The sequence below is a fragment of the Syzygium oleosum genome, unplaced genomic scaffold, assembly GCF_021117445.2.
Source record: "Syzygium oleosum isolate NSW1041296 unplaced genomic scaffold, Sole_v2.1 Sole_v2.03, whole genome shotgun sequence".
NCBI classification, from domain to species: Eukaryota; Viridiplantae; Streptophyta; class Magnoliopsida; order Myrtales; family Myrtaceae; genus Syzygium; species Syzygium oleosum.
In genome coordinates this window covers 18376577-18396112 of record NW_026607487.1, presented here as the reverse complement: position 1 = coordinate 18396112, position 19536 = coordinate 18376577, and the positions used below count along the sequence as shown (strand labels likewise).

The following is a 19536-nucleotide window of genomic DNA, read 5'->3' as shown; positions in this document are numbered from 1 at the left end:
GTTTGCGATTTTAGCTCTTGAATCTTTAGAATCTTCGCAAAAACAAAAAAATTCCAATGAGATTATATTTTGCTTTCTTTCAAGTAAATCCCTTGTCAAACCTATCGTACGAATATCAATTAAACCGCGACATACTATGCACTTTGTTGAAATAATGAATTCTCTACTTGTGATTTGTGATTTAATAGGCAACGGCAATTTCCCTTATCTATGATAATTACATTATAAGTTTCTGGACTTTTCCGTGAATTACGGATTTGTGAGATCACCCATTTGTTCGTGATTTTGAACAAAATTTCCAACATATTCATAGACGACATATCATTAAACAAACTCTTCAAGCACCTAATCAGGAATTCACCTATCTAGGACAAGGATCACACAATATTTTTCGTGGAACCTTCAAAAAGCGAGGAGGCACAATTTGAATTGAACTGCATTTGAGATATCTGTGTGTAAATAGTTTCGAACAATGCTCGCTGCATTCTGACTTAATCACAAAACGGGTATATTAATCATTAAGTAACGTAGCATGCCCCGATTGATTGGGTATAAAATATGACCTAGTCATCTAAATATCCGCTTACGGTCCGTCATACCATTCAATGTGCCGATTTTACGAACCGGTCTCGAATACATTGTGAACACGAAAATTTAAATAGAAAAAAAAGAAAAGAAAATAAAATAAAAGAAGAGCTTTCCTCAGGAAATAAAGTAAGTTCTCTGCAGGTGGGTTGGGCAGGTCTGGGCCAGTGCATTCCCCACGATGTAATAACGTTTTTCCTTTCTGGGCCTGTTCATGATTGGACTGCCCTTCAAATCATTTTGCTTCAAATTAGGATTTGTAATTGCCTCATTCAATGAATCAATACCATACCCCCACCCACCCACCCCCAAAAAATAAAAATAAAAAAATATATAAATAAAATGATAAAACATTAGCTTATAATGGGTTTTATCTTCTTTTTAAGTATTTCCTCGAAACATTAGCTTATAATGGGTTTTATTCTTTTTAAGTATTTCCTCGAAATATTTATAATATTTTCTCTCAATATTACACCAACATTATTGGTGCCATCCAAAATTCCCCCATACCATATAACAACGACAATTAGGACTTTCCGAACCGTTATTGAGTCCATCCATCTCAATTGAATACGAACTAAAAATGCCCCCTCCATTTTAGTTCAAGCTAGGATTATTCATACGAAAGAGGATACAATTTAACGGATAATTCATCCCGAAACACACGTTCCAATCGCACCCAACTCGAAATTGTTCACCCCGGTGCGACGCATGGGCACGCTAACTATAAATAAAGACAAGCATTCCAGTTGTATTAATCCCAGCGAAGACGCCAAGAATGAATTCGGCAATGTAAACCCAGAAGCAGCACGTTCACCGCTGAAAGCAAAATCTCTGGCTGCAATTTTAGCTTTCTTCTCGAAGTCCTTTTCCAACGAACGAAGACTTCGACTAAAATGCCAATTATTTTTGGCCCCGATCCACGACGACAAGAAATGAACATCGAGAAGGAGATTTTTCTCGATCGATTTGGTGGGCGGAATATCGATACAAGTGGCGGGTTGACTCGACCCGTATTCGGAGGGCCAGGCTCAAAAAGTAGGACTTAGCTGAATGCTGTCATCAACTCATCATTGCCCTAAAGATTGTCACTGTAAAAAGTGCTTCGTGACGTCGGGATTCGAAGATTTTCTTTCCCGGAATGTCTTATTATCCGTGCGAATTCAAAGCTCTGACGGGATATGTTCGATGCCGATAATGATGCTAGATGGATCGGGACCAATATACGAATATGATTTCGCCAACCCTTCACGAAATTGGGTTTGAATATCGCTCACTATACTCGCACACAATTTGTCACCTCACTATTTAAGCAGTTTTTGTACCATAGTTGGTTTTCTAATGATCGGTTGATTAGGTACGTATTATTTCTTTGGGAGTAAGTCCAATTATGCCATGGTTTTTTGAATGTCCTCGTGTTGACCATGAAGATTGAAGTGGATTGATCATAAGATTGTTAAGATGCGTGAGTGAGTTGTATTATAAAAGTCCCACATTAGAGAAGTTGTGTGACGTGGAACACGTAATATATTTAAGTTGACCTATAACTTATTGGTTTAAGCTTTTGAATGAATGTGGGTTCAACTTGATATATTGACGGGTTGAGCTCCCTTTTGGCTATTTCCTCGGGTGAAGGTATTGGGCTCTTGCCTCTGGAGAGGCGATAGAGTCGATTACGTTGCCGACTTTTATTCTGGAATTTAATTCAAACTATTACTTTTCTTCCCTTGATTGATACGTTGCAGGACATTATAATAAGAGAAAGAAGCTGTAGTAAAAGGGGAGAATAAAAGTAACAATAGGGAAGCCTTCAACAGAGTAATCGATGATTCTAATGGAAATCAATTGGACCCAACTTATACGACCCTCGAGAACGTTGTTATCCACTAAATTTCACGCTCCTAATCTCAACACGGTGTAGAAGAAGAGTTTTTCAAAGATGAGATGAGTAGACAAGCACTTAGGCGAATTTCAATGATTATGAACACATCCACGAATTATTATGACATGTGCAGTGGAAAGCCGCCCCTATTTCGGGGTCCTCGTTACGTGTAACAATTCTCTTTTCCCTTATCCACCCTCAATCTTATGGTTAGTGAGAGGTTCGATAGTTAAAACCCTCGAATTGAGGATTAATTAGATCGCTTAAACAGAGTTCTCTTTACGCCGGCGATATACTCTTTGATTTTTCATGATGTATATTCAAAGAACACACAAAAATCAGACAGTTGGGATATGTGCATAATTGAATATCTCCTTTTCAATACTTCGATTCTTTGTTCTCGGTCATTTTCTCTCACGTTCCTTTCTTTTTGGCTATGCATGCACCATACATATACCTATTTAATCTCTTGCTTAAGAAGGAAAAGTAACAGTTGACTAGGTAAATCTCTTGCTTCGTTTCCAAGCTAAGTGGACCGGAAGTTCTAAAACTTATCATAAAAGTGTAATTGAGTTTTAAAACTTATAAAAAGTACAATCAACTAGAGTATTCCCTTAAGAGGCTTGACCTATATTAATCAAGTTTTGGACAATGATCCTTATCATTATTACCCAAGAATAGACCATATCCTAATAATTCAACAAGTGTGGTGAGTTGATTCCGGGACTAGAGAGCTCCGACAAGATGTGATCTTTAATATCTTTCGAGAATGATGAAAGGGGTATGAATGACCAAATCACATATGGAGAGATTGTCAACCCCAAAGCTACCACTTGGGCACTTCTTTCCGAGATATCATGTTGGTCGGACTGTGTTTTTACAATCGGTATCAGAGCGAGGCTTTGTCCTGAAAAAGTGTTGGCTCTTATCATGTTTGTGAGACTGTGAAGAGGAAAGAATCAATAGAATGAATGGAGGAAACAAATCGCTTGGTTTTTCACATTCTAACTCTGTTTGTTTGGCGGAAAATATTCTCCATTTGGAAAATATTTTCCTGGAAGTCATTTTCCTGAAAAATGTTTTCCTGGAACACAATTTTCTGGTGTTTGGTTAAAATTTGAAAAAGTTTCGGAAAATATTTTCTGGTGTTCGGCGACCGCCGATCTGGCGGCGTCCGGCGACCGGCGATCGGCGGCGGCGACCTGTGGCGGCGATCGGCAACCGGTGGCGGGCGGCGACGGCAGCGAGAGGCGGCGGCAACGGCGGTCGGCGGCGGCGGGCGGCGATCGGCGGCGGCGACGGCGATCGGCGGCGGCGATCGGCGGCCGACGGCGGCGAACGGCGGCCGACGGCGGCGGCGACCTGCGGCGGCGACCGGAGGCCGACAGCGGCGACCGGCGATCAACTTCCTCTCCCACGGAAAACATTTTCCCTTCCATGGTCAATTTTGCCTTCACTTTGGGGGAAAATGATTTTCTCTTGGGCTGTGTTCGTTTGCGGAAAAATATTTTTCAGGAAAATATTTTCCGCGTTTTCCGGTGTTCGGGGACGGAAAATGTTTTCCGTGGGAAAACATTTTCCTTCCCCACCCCCAAATCCTTCATTGTTTTGAGGAAAATGATTTCCTCTTTTCACAAAGAGGAAATCATTTTCCCCCAAATTGAAGGCAAAATTGCCCATGGGAGGGAAAATGTTTTCCGCGGGAGAGGAAGTTGATCGCCGGTCACCGCCGTCGGCCGCCCGCCGGCCGCCAGGCCTGCCCGCCCCGGCCGCCGTGATCGCCGGAACGCCCGCCCGTCGCCGGCCGGCCGCCCCCGTCGCCGGCCGGCCGCCCGCCCGGCCGCCGATCGCCGGCCGCCGGCCTCCAGCCGACCGCCGTCAGCTTAAACCTCCAGCCGTCGCCCGCCGCCGGCCGTCGGAAGCTGGTTGCCCGCCGCCGGGAAGCCGGTTGCCACACTTGCCCCCTCCGCCGTGGCCGCCCGGCCTCTCGCCTCCGGTCGCCCGGCCCGCCGGCGATCGCCCGATCGCCCGCCCAGCCGCCCGTCGCCCGCCGCCGCCGGCCATGCCGCCGGCCGCCTTGGCGCCCGGCCGCCAGCGCCGGAAGCCGGTTGCCCGCCCGGAAGCCGGTTCTGCCGGCCGCCCGGTCGCCCATTGCCGGTCGCCATGCCAGCCCGCCCGTGTCGCCCATTGCCGGTTCGCGGTCGCCGCCGCCGCCGTCGTCGCCGGCCGCCATAGTCGCCGCCGCCGCCGCCGGTAGCCCGCCGTACACTTGCCGCTTTGTCGCCATTGCCGCGAAAAATATTTTCCGAAACTTTTTCATATTGGTCGCCGAACACCAAAAAATTATGTTATGGGAAAACATTTTCCAGGAAAATGACTTCCGGGAAAATATTTTCCAAAAGGAGAATATTTTCTGCCAAACGAACGGAGTCTTGAAGAGGAAATCATTTTCCCCCAAAGTGAAGGCAAAATTGCCCATGAGAGGGAAAATGTTTTCCGTGGAAAGTTATTTTCTGCCCCCGAACACTGGAAAATACGAAAAATATTTTCCGCCAAACGAACGGAGCCTAAAAAAACAACCCTAGTTCCAAATACAAGTAACCATCTGAGCACTCTGCTTCTGGAGGCTGAGCTATTGTACGATCAAGTCTGAGTTGGCAAAAAATTATATATTATACTTCAATCCTTATATTACTATTTAAGTTTCAGGCGGTACAATCTTCATCCGAAGCTACTAATTTCCTTCAAGTTATAAAGGCGACCACGATTGAGCTGTAGTAGATTAGGCTTCAAAATCTTGTGGACCTGAGATACCGGTTGTCTTGCGGAAAATGAATAAGTTGAAAGATATTTTCTATTGACTAATTATTTAAAGCGATACAAGCGATTATTTTTAAAAAAATATTTTTCAAATCATTTATTTTTCTGCGAAACAAACAAAGCTTTTAAAATCAACATCTTTGTGCCATCACTTTTTTTTAGTAATGGCTCATAATTCGCCAACATAGCAGATCGGACTGTCTGTTTCTTGTTCAAATTAATGGCCTGAATCTTTAGGTTATCACCTACCATGTCTTAATTGATGAGGATGACAAGGTCCAGAAGATGATGATATTCATCGTGTCAATTCTCGTGTCAATTCCGAGTCCCTGTGTATCCGACTGATTTCTTATTTTCAATGATTACTAGATGTTATGTGTAACCTATCATCTTCAGAACTTACAGTAGAATGGACTCGTACAGTCTCACATGGATGCGAAGTAGTCTGGATGTATACGGACTTTCGTTGTATGTATGCGTGTCTCCAAGGAGATTCTAGATTAACCTAACTTAATTCAATCAACCCCCATCTCTTTTGTATTCTTCAAGGGTACATATGAGAGTGTCTCAGCATTGACCGCCGGACATTTTTCTAGAACCCTTATTTTTAAAATGATTTATCGTTTACAAGGGTTATATAGACGTATGATAGGTTTGGACACGTGTTTGATCATGGCGAGATCCAATCTCCTAGTCCTTGCGGAAAGGAAAAAGAATCTCACGTTCTTCCCTTCGAGAAGGAGGATTAGGAAAGTATGATTGATCTGGTGAACACAGCAATGGACATGCACAAATCAGGGGGCACTCAATTGAAAACTAGGGTTAGTTTATAATAACCTGCGAAAGGGAGTCAAAGGAATGAATCTTTACCAACTTTTGGTGATCTCCAGGTTTGCTTGCACGTAATATAAAACTGTTTACTGCATGCATCAGGTGGCCCTAATAATACTAATTTGACTTGGCAAGTCGCGTTTTTACAACCGGTCATTTCTTGGTTAATTCATACGTCCGACAAGCAAGCGTGAATTGTAGAGCCCAGGCTTCTCTAGAAGATCCAAGTGTCTTCGTCTTCTAGAGCATGTGTTTGGGCACGCAATTGGATTATTTAAATCATTCGATTGCAAACGCGCATGCAAGTGGGGGGTGGGATCTATAAAGAAAAACCGTCACGTTTGGGGCAGAGCTGCGTAGCTCCTATCTCGATCGAAGTACCGATATTGGAGTGGTGTGAAGAGGGTACACAAAATTTGGTCCGCAGATTCTTATCGTGGGTCGACTATGACCCGTTTATTCAATATCAGTTTACAAAATTGGTCCGCATCTTCAGATATGGATCACATGCTATGACAAAATTTTACAGAGAAAAAACTACTACGTCGTCATCATATGCACCCCGAAACCACATAGTTTGTGAGTGTGGGACCCATGCAATTATCGCAAACCAACCCCATCACCTTTCGTCTCGAATACTTGGCTCGCGAGAAGCTTTTTTGGGTATATGGATAAAGATTATATGTTCCTTTTCATGTGCATGACCACAACAATAGCAAATTATAGATGCTCTGGTTCAAAAACATCGAGTCCGTTCACACTTGCCTAATCGAGACAAAGAACTCCACGTTATACGTTGAATTTGCAGCACTCATACATGTCATGTACACACTGGATTTGAAGAGGTCACAAGTTTATTCTGTATACTTTCTTTCTCCGTTCCGTTTCCTCAGATCTACAGTTGCATTTCAAGGTTTATTATTGCATACACACCAAAATATTCACAAAGAAAGCCCGAAAAAAGAAAAATCCCAGGAGAAACAACGTCCGTAGTTATAACATAATTAAGAGAAATAGACTAAATAAGGCCACCCTTTTTGGCCAACTTCACCAACTAAAACGCACAGCTGTTGACACTCACGGAAGGCGAAACGATCGCGAGCAACTCCTTATCTTGCTCGAACTTGGCCATGTCCTCCTCCTTAAGGTTGACCCAGGCCTCGATGCCGTCGCCGGTCTTGGTGTCCATGAAGACGATCAGGTTCTTGAAGGTGAGGCTCGCCGAGCCAACCCAGGCAGGCTTCCCCCACCCAAAGTCCGCCTCGTAGATCGGGAACCGGCACAGGCTTGTGAAGCTGAACGAAACCAACTCACCTCGGGAGAACCTTGCCGCCTGCTCCTTCAGTGAGTTCAGGTGGCCCTCCCCTTCCCGGAGCTTCCTAACGTACTCCCCATTCACCTGCTTGATCGCGTCTCTAACCTGTGCAAAGAATTCTTGGTTTGAGAAATGACGAAAATCTTTTACGGACATATGAAGTGTCACATGATTATTCAACTTTTCCACCTTGTAATATTTTACTATAACAATTTTATCAAGAATAATGCCAATTTATTTTAAGTTATGTGCCAAGCCGCAAATCGACCTTTAAGTAGGTGGGTTATATTAAAAACCAACAATTCGACAAATCAATTGGTAAACCAATTTTATAGACTGGTCTTACTAAACCTAATATCCCTTTTGTAAATCAATCTTCTATAGGGACAGAGAGCCGGTGGCCCCACCAGTCTGCAAGTGTCATCACCTGATCGACTATCTTGTGGCCTCCGTCGGTGCCGGCGTCCACAGTTGGTACCGTGATTGCCAACCTACTGATGTTGCCGAAGTGGCGCTCTGACATCGGCGGCTCTGTCCTCGTCCGAAGATTCACGGCGTGGAGCACAGTGTAGATCTTGTCCCCTCTGGCATCGATGGGCTGCGTGCTCGCCATGTAGCGGCTCCAGAGGAAGGACGAAAGGGCTTCGATACGAGTCGGGCGGCGGCGCGGGTGGTCGGTGGTGGCAGCAACAGTGTTCAGGTCGGCGAACTGCTCGCGGATCGAGGCGATGGTGGCGGCGTCGAAGATGAAGCGCCTGGTGGAGATGTTGTCCTTGACAATGCCAGTGGATGCCTGGAAGCCGGAGAGGTTGATCGGGGGGAAGAGCTCGGAGGAGTTGAAGCAAGGATCGATGATGTTGGGGTCGCCACGGGCGGAGACGGCCCAGGCGTTGAGGAAAGTGAAGAAGGAGAGGGCGTCCGCGACCTTGTGGGAGATCAAGAGGCTGAGGGCTAAGCCACCGCACTCCAAGAAGTTGACCTGTGTCAAGAATGCAAACGCCGTAATAAGTGCGTGAAGCTGTTGCATGTTCAGATAGTAAAGAATATAAATGCATGTAAGTTTGGATATGAAGTCCATTGTTATGAGAAAACTTGCGGATTTTTATCAGGAAGTCTAACAAAATTTTGGATGCACCTCAGAGATTATGGGGAAATAAGTTGCGCCACATTTTTACAAAATCGTCAGTCAAAATAATAATTTTTTTTTTGGTAAGGGAGTCAAAATAATTATTTTCGTTCACGTATATCCAATAACTTTTTTGTGTTTTAAAAAGATCTAGTAGAGCGCATGAAACGAAAGGATGTATATATGCATGTAAAAATATGTTGGGTTTGACACAAGACCCTACACAACAAAGTATCAATAAGGAACGTCATACTCTTGATCGCTTGGTGTATGGTGCAATTTTTGTCACAATTTAATTTGCGAAATTTCATGAAATCTATATCTCGCGCTATCTCGAGCTTGTTATTATTATTTTTTTAATCTTATCTCCTTGAGCAAGATTCCTGCATAAATGACCGAAAGACAACAAATAACTAGAACATATTTGAATGAGCTATGATGTAAATTTTATTAGCTGGCTACTTTGTGAGCCCACCAAGAATGCATATGTCAAAATTTGGTTCTGCATTTAACCGTGGTATAACACAATCTGACGCATGATATTATTATCTAAAGTTTTCGATCTAAATTGAGGGCAAAAGAAATAAAAAAGTTTGCCAGGTAAGTATAAGAAATAATGTCTTCTTTGAATTTCCAGATATTTATTTTTGTTTGGTGTTTTGAGCTTGATGAGAATACAGAACCTAGACAAGAAATACCTGGACAGCCACAGCCAAGTCCTGCACATCGTCGAGCTCACGGGGCAAGAACCTGTTCAACACCCGAGGGACTGGGTTCTCGAGGATATCCGAGAGCTTGCACCTGACCCGAGCCTCCACGTACAAAGCGCCCTCGTCGTTACAGTCGACGTAGAGGTTGTCTCTGACCCGACCTGCGAGAGGGTAGAACTTGGCCAGGGCGTCGGCCAGAGACCGCTTGATGCGGCTACATTTCTCATCGAGTGACACGCCGTCATCCCTCGGGAAGAAGATGACCAAGGGCATGAACACGGGGACCTGTATCTGGTCGAGGAAGGAGAGTTTGTAATGGCGGAGATGGTCCGGAGTTGGAGACGAGGGCTTGATGGTGTCTCTGGAGACGACTTCGACTTCCATCTCGGCCATGGTCATGGTGTTCTCTTGGCGGTTTCGAACTCCTAGAGCGTGTGTATTGATGTGTCAAGCGAGAGTTTAAGCTTAAGGAAGAAAGAAGATATGATGCAGTATAACTTACATCCTGCCCTCGCAATATAGGGTGGATTTATATAGAAGGTGGGATGATGGAGAAAAGTGAACGGGGAAAGGTAGGGTTTTGTTCAGCTTCAGTGCTTGAACAGTATATACTTGTTACCGTTCGTTAGTCCGAATTTTCGTTCTTTTGGGAGGGGTGGGGGCCACGGGAGATGAGCGCGTGAGCGATGCTTACGTGGCTCAATGTGAATGGCAGGGAGGCTTTGAGCAGGAAGAATTTTGAATTTGTTGACCAAATCAACGGCGAATACGTGTTTGCCAGCTGGGAAAAGCGGCAATGATAGGGAAATCCACGATCGGGGGTGCGGTGCGTGGATAAGAAGAAAGTAACGAGGTAAAACTTCATAAAAAGGTCATTTACCCGCAGAATGAGACACACATAAAATAAATATTTGGGTGAATACCACGAAAAATCTGAAACTGGTACATCTATCATAAATTTATCTGAACTAATTTTTTGATCACAAAAAACTCCAAATTGTTATACTCATGATAAATTTACCCTCCATTAGTTTTCGTTAAATTTTGCCATCAAATTGCTGAGTTGGATTACACGTGGCAATTGACGGGCCCCTCTATTTGTCAAATGTTTGCCAATTGTGGTTTTTCATGGTATTAATCTAATAATTTGTCACAAGTGTATCAATTTTGAGTTTTTTATTGCCAAAAAATTAATTTGGGGTAAATTTGTCACAGGTGTGCCGATTATGGTTTTTAGTAGTCAAAAAATCAATTCAAGGTATTAACCCTAGATAAGAAGCGTCTTATGCAGAGTTTAATAAATATCCTGTTGTACTTTCTAGATTGTCAATTACAACAGTTTCATTAATTTCCATCGTAAGTTGCCGTGGAAACCACATAAAATATATGTTTCTCTAGTGAAAATCAATAGGGTCAAAGATACTTAGTAATACCAAATTACCCGATCCTCAATGGTCACAATGCATTCGGAAGAAAAACGAATAATAGCCACGTCGAAGACAATTTCATAGACGACGGGTGCTATGTGGGACAGCCGATGATGACTAGATTGTCGCGTCAGTAGTTTCAGGTGAAAATCAACCGGAAGGATTGTATCGAAATTTTACAGGAAGGTTTGAGATTACATTAGGAGGAATATTGATAAATCTAAGACCGAATTGATATGATTAGGTTTTAGGGTTGGTTTCGTGATTTTTCCCTTTCTTATCGCGACACTTCTCTCGAGCTTACGGTCGGTTAAGGGATTTAAGATATTCGACGTCATAATGCTTTCTTTAGCGCGTAACAAACGAGGGAGGTGTCGTGTCTTTGCTTGTTTCCCCCCCTCCCCCCCCCCCCCCCTAGAAATCAATTACAAAAAACTTGTCTGTTTGTCGGGACCAAAATTGATTCGATGTACGTCTCAAATGTCAGAATTATAGACTATATAATATCAAGATGAACTATAGTTGAGTTGGATGGCATTAAGATGGTGTTTGAGATATTCCAAATAAATAGGGTAGTTGCAACCATTATGTATTCGAAATCGAAAATAAACAAAAAACCAAGAAAAATGCCAAAAACGACAATCATATAAAGACGCAAATTCACTCTATACAGGAGCTACGAATGAGACGGGGAGAAAAAGAGTAATTTTTTACTTTTCCATTAAAATTCAAAAAAAAAAACTATTGCAATGATATATGAATTCACAGGCCAATATTTATCCATGTGAACTTTTCACATGCATAAGATTACAAAAATTAAAATATATATGTCACAATTTATAAAAAGAGTTAATACCGCGAAAAACCTCAACTTAATATACATGTGACAAATTTATCCAAGACTGATTTTTTTTTTTTTGTTGGTAACCCGGGGAACCCCCGCACGGCCGACAGCCGGGGAGTAAACCCTGGGGGCAACACGTGCTAGCCACCACACACGTGCCACCGGTTAAGTCACCCTGCGGCGCCCGGGATTCGAACACTCAACCTTTTGCGAGAGGAAGAGTGCGCGCTCCAGCAGCGCCACCCAGGCGGGTGGTATCCAAGACTGATTTTTTCACCACCAAAAATCCAAAACTAGTATACACGTAACAAATTTACCATCCGTCAACCTCCGTTAAATTTGCTGACCTGGATGACACACGATGACATGGTATTGTAAATCCATAGGGTAAAACCATGAAAAACCCTATGGATTTCCACGTAAACTTGTCACGTTACCGTGTGTCATCTATGTTATCAAATTTAGGGTTAATATCATGAATAACCCTAAACTAGTACACACGTGACAAATTTACTCAAAACTAATTTTTTTATCATAAAAAATCGAAAATTGATACATTTATGACAAATTTATCCAAAAATAATTTTTTTAGCCAAAAACCTCAAACTGGTACATTTGCGATAAATTGACCCTTCGTTAAATTGGACTAATCCCACGAAAAATCATAAACCGGTACACCTGTGAAAAACGGAGGGTAAAATTCTAAACTGATATACCTGTCAACTGTCAAGTGTCATTCAACTAAAAAATTTGATGGTAAAATTTAACGGAAACTAAGAAAGGGTAAAATTGTCATAGATATATCAGTTTTGGGTTTTTGGTAGTCAAGGAGTTTTTCGTGATATAAACCCGTAAATTTAATAAACGACGGAGGGCAAATTTATCACAAGTATACTATTTTGAGGTTTTTCTTAATATTAACTCTTATAAATAAATAAAATAAGTAAAGGTCACTTAAGATAGAATGATTTCGTCCGCATGGACGTACACACAAGGCGGATGATTGGAGATTTCTTGATTAAAAAGGCACGTTTGTGCTCTCATATTTGTTTTGACTTCTGTCGATTCATTACGGAAACTTATATCGTAAGATTTGACTTCTGTCGATTCATTACATCGTTCTCGGTATTTAATGAACGGGTGGATTTCTCAAGTCAGTTAGTCCTTTTTTTTTTGAAAAGTCAACTGTCTTTATCTTCTTGGGAATGGATAGTCAACTACTTGGGAGACAAGAGAGGCGTTAGTCAATTTTACCCAATCTCATTTATTGGACGGCGGCTGCAAAACTACCCCACTAATAATTCAAACATTAGGACCAAGGATCTTTGACAAATCTCCTTCGAACATTATTACCAATGCTACGAATGTATTAGCAACACCACATGCACGATGCACCAACTTATGAAAGTTCATATTTGTGCAAATTTGTATTGCCATATATCTAGTGTGGTCTTTATATTTTGTATACAACCTAGTCTTGCTACTCGAAATTTTGAGATACTTTGGATAATCGTAGAATTTCGGGATGCAGATCGGAGCACATAACACCAATTTTCGCACTTTGAATTGAACTGAAAAGGAAACAAAACCACAGGGGATTGCTCGAGTGATAAACGTGTTCGTCCTCTCGCTCAAGACTTAGGTTCAAATCACCACACTTACCCACTTTTCCAAGAGCACAGATCTATATATCTGCAATATCACCAAAGGTGAGTTAAATAGAAGATTGTCACCGCCAATGAGAATTAGTCGGATCCTTAAAGAGTCCCGCCCACCTTTTAATATATAAAAAAAGGAAACTAAACAATAATAAAGTCACAAATCTTTTAAAATATTATTATTCCCAACTTTTATATGAAATTGACTTGTCCTCATTAACGAGGCAAAATGAGTTATGAAATCTAAAATCTATTAAATTAGACTCCTCATCAAAAAATCAAAAATCCAATTAATCAGAGTTAAATCTAAATTTCTAATCAAGTAATTCTTCCCGGGCATTTCAAATAGGCAAGTGTTGCGACTTGGCTAAAGATTATGAAGAGTATTAACATTCATTTTCAAAGAATTTGGACGTATAGATATGCTAAGTCATAATTTTAGTTGATAGAAAGACCAGGAAAATTGTTCAAAAGGTTATAAACTTATTATATTTTTATCAATTTAATTATAAATTTTTCAATTTTGTCAATTGAACCTTTTCACTTCTTGCCAATTAATTAGTCGGAAATTACTGACGTGGATGCCGGCGGGTTGAGATGGACTATTTTTAATAGTATTTTGATTTCTTTTTCTTTTTCCTTTTTATTTTCTTTCTCTTTTTTCCTCCCCTTCTTCCTCCTCTAGCCGATTGTCGGATCTCAGTAACTAGCCATAGGGGAGAGGGCCAGTGCAGTTGACTTTGCTAAGCTTGGGCGAGCCTCGCTCCCGTCGGCCACCAGCAACGGCGAGCCTTGCCATTGCTGGGCGAGGTCGGCCTTGCCAGATCTGACGAGGTCGAGGCTCACTCAGCAACAGCGAAGCGCGACCTCGTTGACCTCATCGCTAAACTACTTCCACCAAAATTATCATCATCAACTTTTCGTAATTCGGATTACTTAACTCAATCCTTCAAAACTATACGACTCTCTCCTTCACAGTACATGTTTACTCTCCATTGAATTCTTCAATATAATCATGCTTATTAAGCAATGCTAATCTATGTAAGCTGGTTCGGTAGGCAACAATAGGTTTAGCCCTAAAAAAAGGTTTCAAATCTAGGTGAAGACATCTCCATGCAAGATTTGCACTCATGAATGCGCAGAAAACGAGGGTTTCAATAAGTCACAGGTCAGATATCTTTAACATCGTGAAAAGACCAAACCGACGATGATGACCCTATTAGAACAAAGTCCACAAGATAAATTAATGCGAAACCTACCTAAGAGTGTACTATCCATTTACTTGGAAATTTCCGCGAGATTTTCGCTCCGTTCGTTTGACAAAAGATGCAATATTTTCAAAAATTATTTTTAGAAAAAATGATAATATTTTTTGGTGATTGGTTGAAACTTGAAAATAAATTAGAAAATATTTTCTATCGTTTGGTATGGATAATTTTCCTCCATACACTCATTTTAATAATATTTTATTTTAAAAAATCGAATTTCTAATATTATTATTCTTTTCTTTTCTTTTCTTTCTTTTTCTTTTTTCCTTCTTCATCGACTGGTCGGTGACCGGCCATAGGCAAGGTTGGGGTCTTGCTGATCTAGCGAGACTTGAGCTCACTCGAGGCCGGCAACCTCGAGTCTTGTTGGCTTGTGGCGAGGCTTGAGCTCGCCTTTAGCTGGTCCTCGGCCGAAGAAGAAGGAAAAGAAAGAAAAATGATAAAGATATTTTTTAAGAAAGAAAAAAAGCAAAGAAAAAATAAAAATAAAAGGAAAAGGTGTTTAGTGAAAGAAAATGCTTGGTCTAGAGTAGAAAGAAAGAGGATGGAAAATGTTTTCTGCTTTCTAAAAAGCGGAAAACATTATCCCCACTTTTGAAAGTGTTTTATCCATTGGTTGAAAATATTTTTCTTGACTATTTTATTTTCCGTGGACCGAACACCAGAAAATCCGAAAAATGTCCTAGAAATTGTTTTCCTTAAAATGAATGGAGCCTTTGAGAATCTTTTTTCGCCAAAATTGGATTGTCGACCAAATATCTTTCATTGAATTTATTCTTCAATTTTATTATCAAGATGAGACGAGTTTCGTGCCGATTTTGGAAAAGAGTTGTATCAGTGGCACACAAGGAACATATATAAAAAGTTTGTTGGAATTTAATCGATGACAAAGTGCGATGACATAAAAATACAACGTCAGAATTTCATCGACGATTAGATATCTGAAATAATGACTAAAGTACGAGAGTTGAAAGATAACAATGATAAAAGATAACGTGTTTCGAGATTGTTTGGGATTTACAAAGAATACAATATAACTATTTAAAGCCTACAATCGATTTTAAAAACCGTGGTTACAAAATTCAAAATAAACAAATAACTTCCTCAACCAATTCACGATTTTGTATCTTCTAATAACACTTATCGAAAAGGGCTTACAAATCCGAAACTATCGCTCCTCAGCAGTTACACGTCGATGTACGATTTCAGAGTCAATACATATGAAAATATCACTACTTGGCAATTTGCCAATTACAAGTCGATGTCGATGGCTTCATCCAAAATCTGCACTCATAAATACGCAAACAATGAGGGGGTTTCGATAGGTCGTGCAGTAGATATCTTTAACATCATGAAAAGGCCAGACCGACGACCGATGATGATGACCGCCATTTAGAGCAAGTCCACACAATGAATTGCTGTGAAACCGACCCAGAAGTGTAGCATCCATCGATTTGGAAAATTTGCACGAGACTTTGCGTTTCCTTTCGTCTTCTTTTGTGTAATATTAAAACGAGCTTGAAAGCTACATCGTCCAGATGCACCGAGCTCCCTTTCTCCTTCCTTTCTATCTCGTTTAGTGGCTTCGACGCGTTGCTCATATTTTGACGTGTTAACCCTACACGTCGTTATGCAAAATCCAAGGGACGGGAAATCGTCGACTTTGACTACGAGGAGATGGGGTTTTACCAAATGTGTACGGACTTAGACTACGAGGAGATGGGGTGTTACCAAATGTGTACGGCATATTCGTGTTAGAATAATTAAATATTAAATTATGTATTTATTTAACAGTTTAAATTTTTAGAATAGTTGGTAGTGGTCTCACTAAATTTCATATGGTATCAAAGTAGAAGGTCCTGAGTTTAAATCTTTTCAGGCCCTATTTGCCTCTCCAATTTAATATGTCCATACTTAGTACTAGGTAAAAAGACCAGACTAAGCATGAGGAGGAGAGTTAGAATAATTAAATATTAAACCATACCTTCATCTAACAGCTTAAACTTTTAAAACAGTTGGCAGTGGTCCCATCAAACCTCACAGTTCCAATTCAGCAATCGGTGCTTCTATTTTTACATTTTTTGGTACTTGTTCTTGTTAAGTGTGAATGACGTTGGTTTGCAATGTGTATATATTGGAGGATCGTTCGATGGACTCGCTGCGACGAAAGATAGGTGTGAATTGAGTTTGATCGGGTTTCCGACCTTCCGTATGTGCATGAAATTACAGTTTCGATTTAATCAATCGATGGACCAGCAACACGAGAGCCCGATACTTTCAATTAGAGAGATAACCGAGAAAGAACTCAAGTCTGAGCCCATTAGCATCGGAGGACCCGCGCCTTCTCTTAAAAAGTTGAACCAATATATTGTGCGTCAACATGATATACTAATTACTCTACCCAGTTAATTTCAGTTAAGTAAAACAAAATTTGGTTGCAAACCATATTTTTGAACATGAGTTATGTCCATACTTCGACGAAGTTCCATCAAATTAGAGATGGAAAGGAATACAGCTCGTTAGTCGTCACTTTTTTCTTTTTCGAAATGTGCGGAAATAAAATGACGGTGGATTAGATGTGGGTCATCACTTTGAAGAGAATATTATCGAAGTCCCAAGACAAATAGTAAAAGTTAAATTGAATTTTCATAAAAATAATTGCATGTATCGTTTGAAATAATTAGTCAATGAAAAATATTTTATTATCAATAACAATTACGTTTAAATATTTTTGTGGACGATGGAATTTTTTTTCTTATGATAATTATTGTAAGCAATGGCGATTATTTTAGAAAAATATTTTTTAAATTATTCACTTTCTATGAAATGAACGTAAATTAATATCGATAAATGAATAAAAAATAGAAAAAATTCATTATTTTTTAAAAAAAATTACAAAAATTGTCTAAGTAAGCGTCGGTCATGTCACATAGGATGACTAGTATGCACGTCAATGATTTAATATTGGTAAATTATCAAAAGGTTTAGAATAAATCCGCGCTAATGTCCTTTCGTTACATTTTTTTCGGTATTTAATGAACGGGGTGAGAGTATCGACTCTCTTTTCTCTTCTTTGGAATGGATTGTCCACTTTTTGGGGACAAAAAGAAATGAGTTAGGGTACGTTTGGTAACTGACCAAATAGTAATAGATTCTATTCTTTTGTTCCTAAAATCAGTTTTGGAACAGAAATTCGTTTGGTAAATTTTTTGTTCTCGGGCACAAATTTATTCCCAGAATAAGTTTTGAAACAAAATGAAGAAGCAAAAAAAAGTTGGTTGTTGATTTTAGGAACAATAATGAGAAATAGAAAAGATTTTTTTTTCTTTTTCGTCTTTCCTGTTCTTCTTCTTGGCTATGGTCGGGTTGCCGGCGGCTGGCCACAGGCTAGGACCAGCGAGGGCATCGCGGCCCTCGCCGGACACAAGCGAGGTCCCCTTCACCCAGGCCGCGAGCGGCAAGGGCGGCCCTCACCTAGGCCGCGAGCCTCGAGGGTGGCCCTCGCCAGCTCGGGCGAGGGCAAGAAATGGCCGGTAATGGCGGCCCTTGCTAGTGAGGGCCGCGACGCCCTCTCCGGCTAGTCGTCGGCCATGGCCAAGAAGGAAAAGAAGAGAAAAAGAAAAAAAAGAGAAAGAAATATCAAAATATTATTGATAAAAAGAAATTTTGTGCAGTTACCAAACGCATTTATGTTTTTTTTCTATTCCAGGAATAGAAATTTTGGGCCATTACCAAACGTTTTCAAATACTTAGAAATTGTTTCCGGGAACAGAATAAAAAAAAATCATTTCAGAACAGAAATTATTTTCAGGAACAGAATAGTTACTAATCGCACCCTTAGTCAACTTACTTAATCCCACCCAAGGGAAGTCCGTTTTCACTGGTACTCCTCAAATGAGAATTCAAAGCATTAATTGGATTACATAATTGAAAATGTTTTATTACGTGGATATCGTATTAGGTAAATGGAGTCTCCTCTTCCCAACAAAAAGTCTTTATTGGAATAATATCAAGGGCACGCTATTTGTACCCGATTTGCGGCACGTGCAACGAAAATGGGCTTCCTTTGGATCCTTGGTGTTAGGTTAAGAGTTAACCTCACCAAAGGAATAGAGCTTTTGCTCTTACTAGGGTCTCTGCAGCCTATTCTCACCCTGCGAGACCTGCTCTATAGATATGTTCCTTATTCGCACCCCCAATTCCCACCTATACTCCCTTGTTACTTTACATCCTAAGGATTCCAAGGTCCGAGTGAACCTTAGGATGAAACTCTTTAAGGTCATACTTAGGACCATGCGAGTGATTAATCACACATATCGACACAGTTCCTGCACATGCGGATTAATTAGCCAATCCTTCTTCCAATGTTATTACTAATGCTGCAAATGTATAGCATCACCATATGCACCACCTTATTAAAGTTCATTATTTTGCAAATCTTATTGCGATATATAGAATTTTATTTATATTTTATATACAGCCTAGTCTTGCCACTTGAAATTCAAGATTCTTTGAAAAACCGTAGAATTTCGGGATGCAGATTGGAGCACACAACACGAATTTCCGCCTCTTGAATTGAACAGGAAAGGAAATAACACCCCAAGAGATTGTTCAAATGATGAGCGTGTCCGTCTTCTCGCTCAAAACTTAAATTCAAATCACCACACTTACGCCTTTTCTTGAGGTTGCCTCAGGATCACAGATGTATTTATCTTTGATATTACCGAGGTGTGTGAGACAAGGGACTCTCATTGCCATTGGAAATTAGTCAGGTCCTCAAAGAGCCCTGACCACCCATTAATATAAGAAAGAGAAAAACCAAACCATAATTGTCAAGCTAGAATTAATAAACTTGACTCCCCCTCATTAACGAGGCCAATTAATTATAAAGCCTTAAATCTTCTAAGTTCTTATTATTTAGTATCATACAAAGTTGACTCGTCCTCATCAATGAGGAAAAATCAAATTTGAAATCTAAAGTCTAAAACTTGATTTGATTAAAGTTAAATATAAAATTCAAATGAATTACTTCTTTCCCAAGTATTTCAGAAAGGGAGGTGTTGCAACTTA

The 19536-nt window shown here is 40.6% G+C and overlaps 1 protein-coding gene across 1 annotated transcript; it reads right to left on the bottom strand.

Moving 5' to 3' along the window:
- Positions 1–6954: 6954 nt before the first annotated feature.
- On the bottom strand, positions 6955–9803 carry LOC115672113 (stemmadenine O-acetyltransferase-like). The gene is made up of 3 exons (XM_030593886.2): positions 9258–9803; positions 7861–8412; positions 6955–7538 (listed from the first exon to the last, which is right to left on the bottom strand). The coding sequence occupies exons 1-3, from the start codon at positions 9666–9668 to the stop codon at positions 7173–7175; spliced, it is 1329 nt and encodes a 442-aa protein (XP_030449746.1). The 5' UTR covers positions 9669–9803; the 3' UTR covers positions 6955–7172.
- Between the last annotated feature and the right edge of the window lie 9733 nt (positions 9804–19536).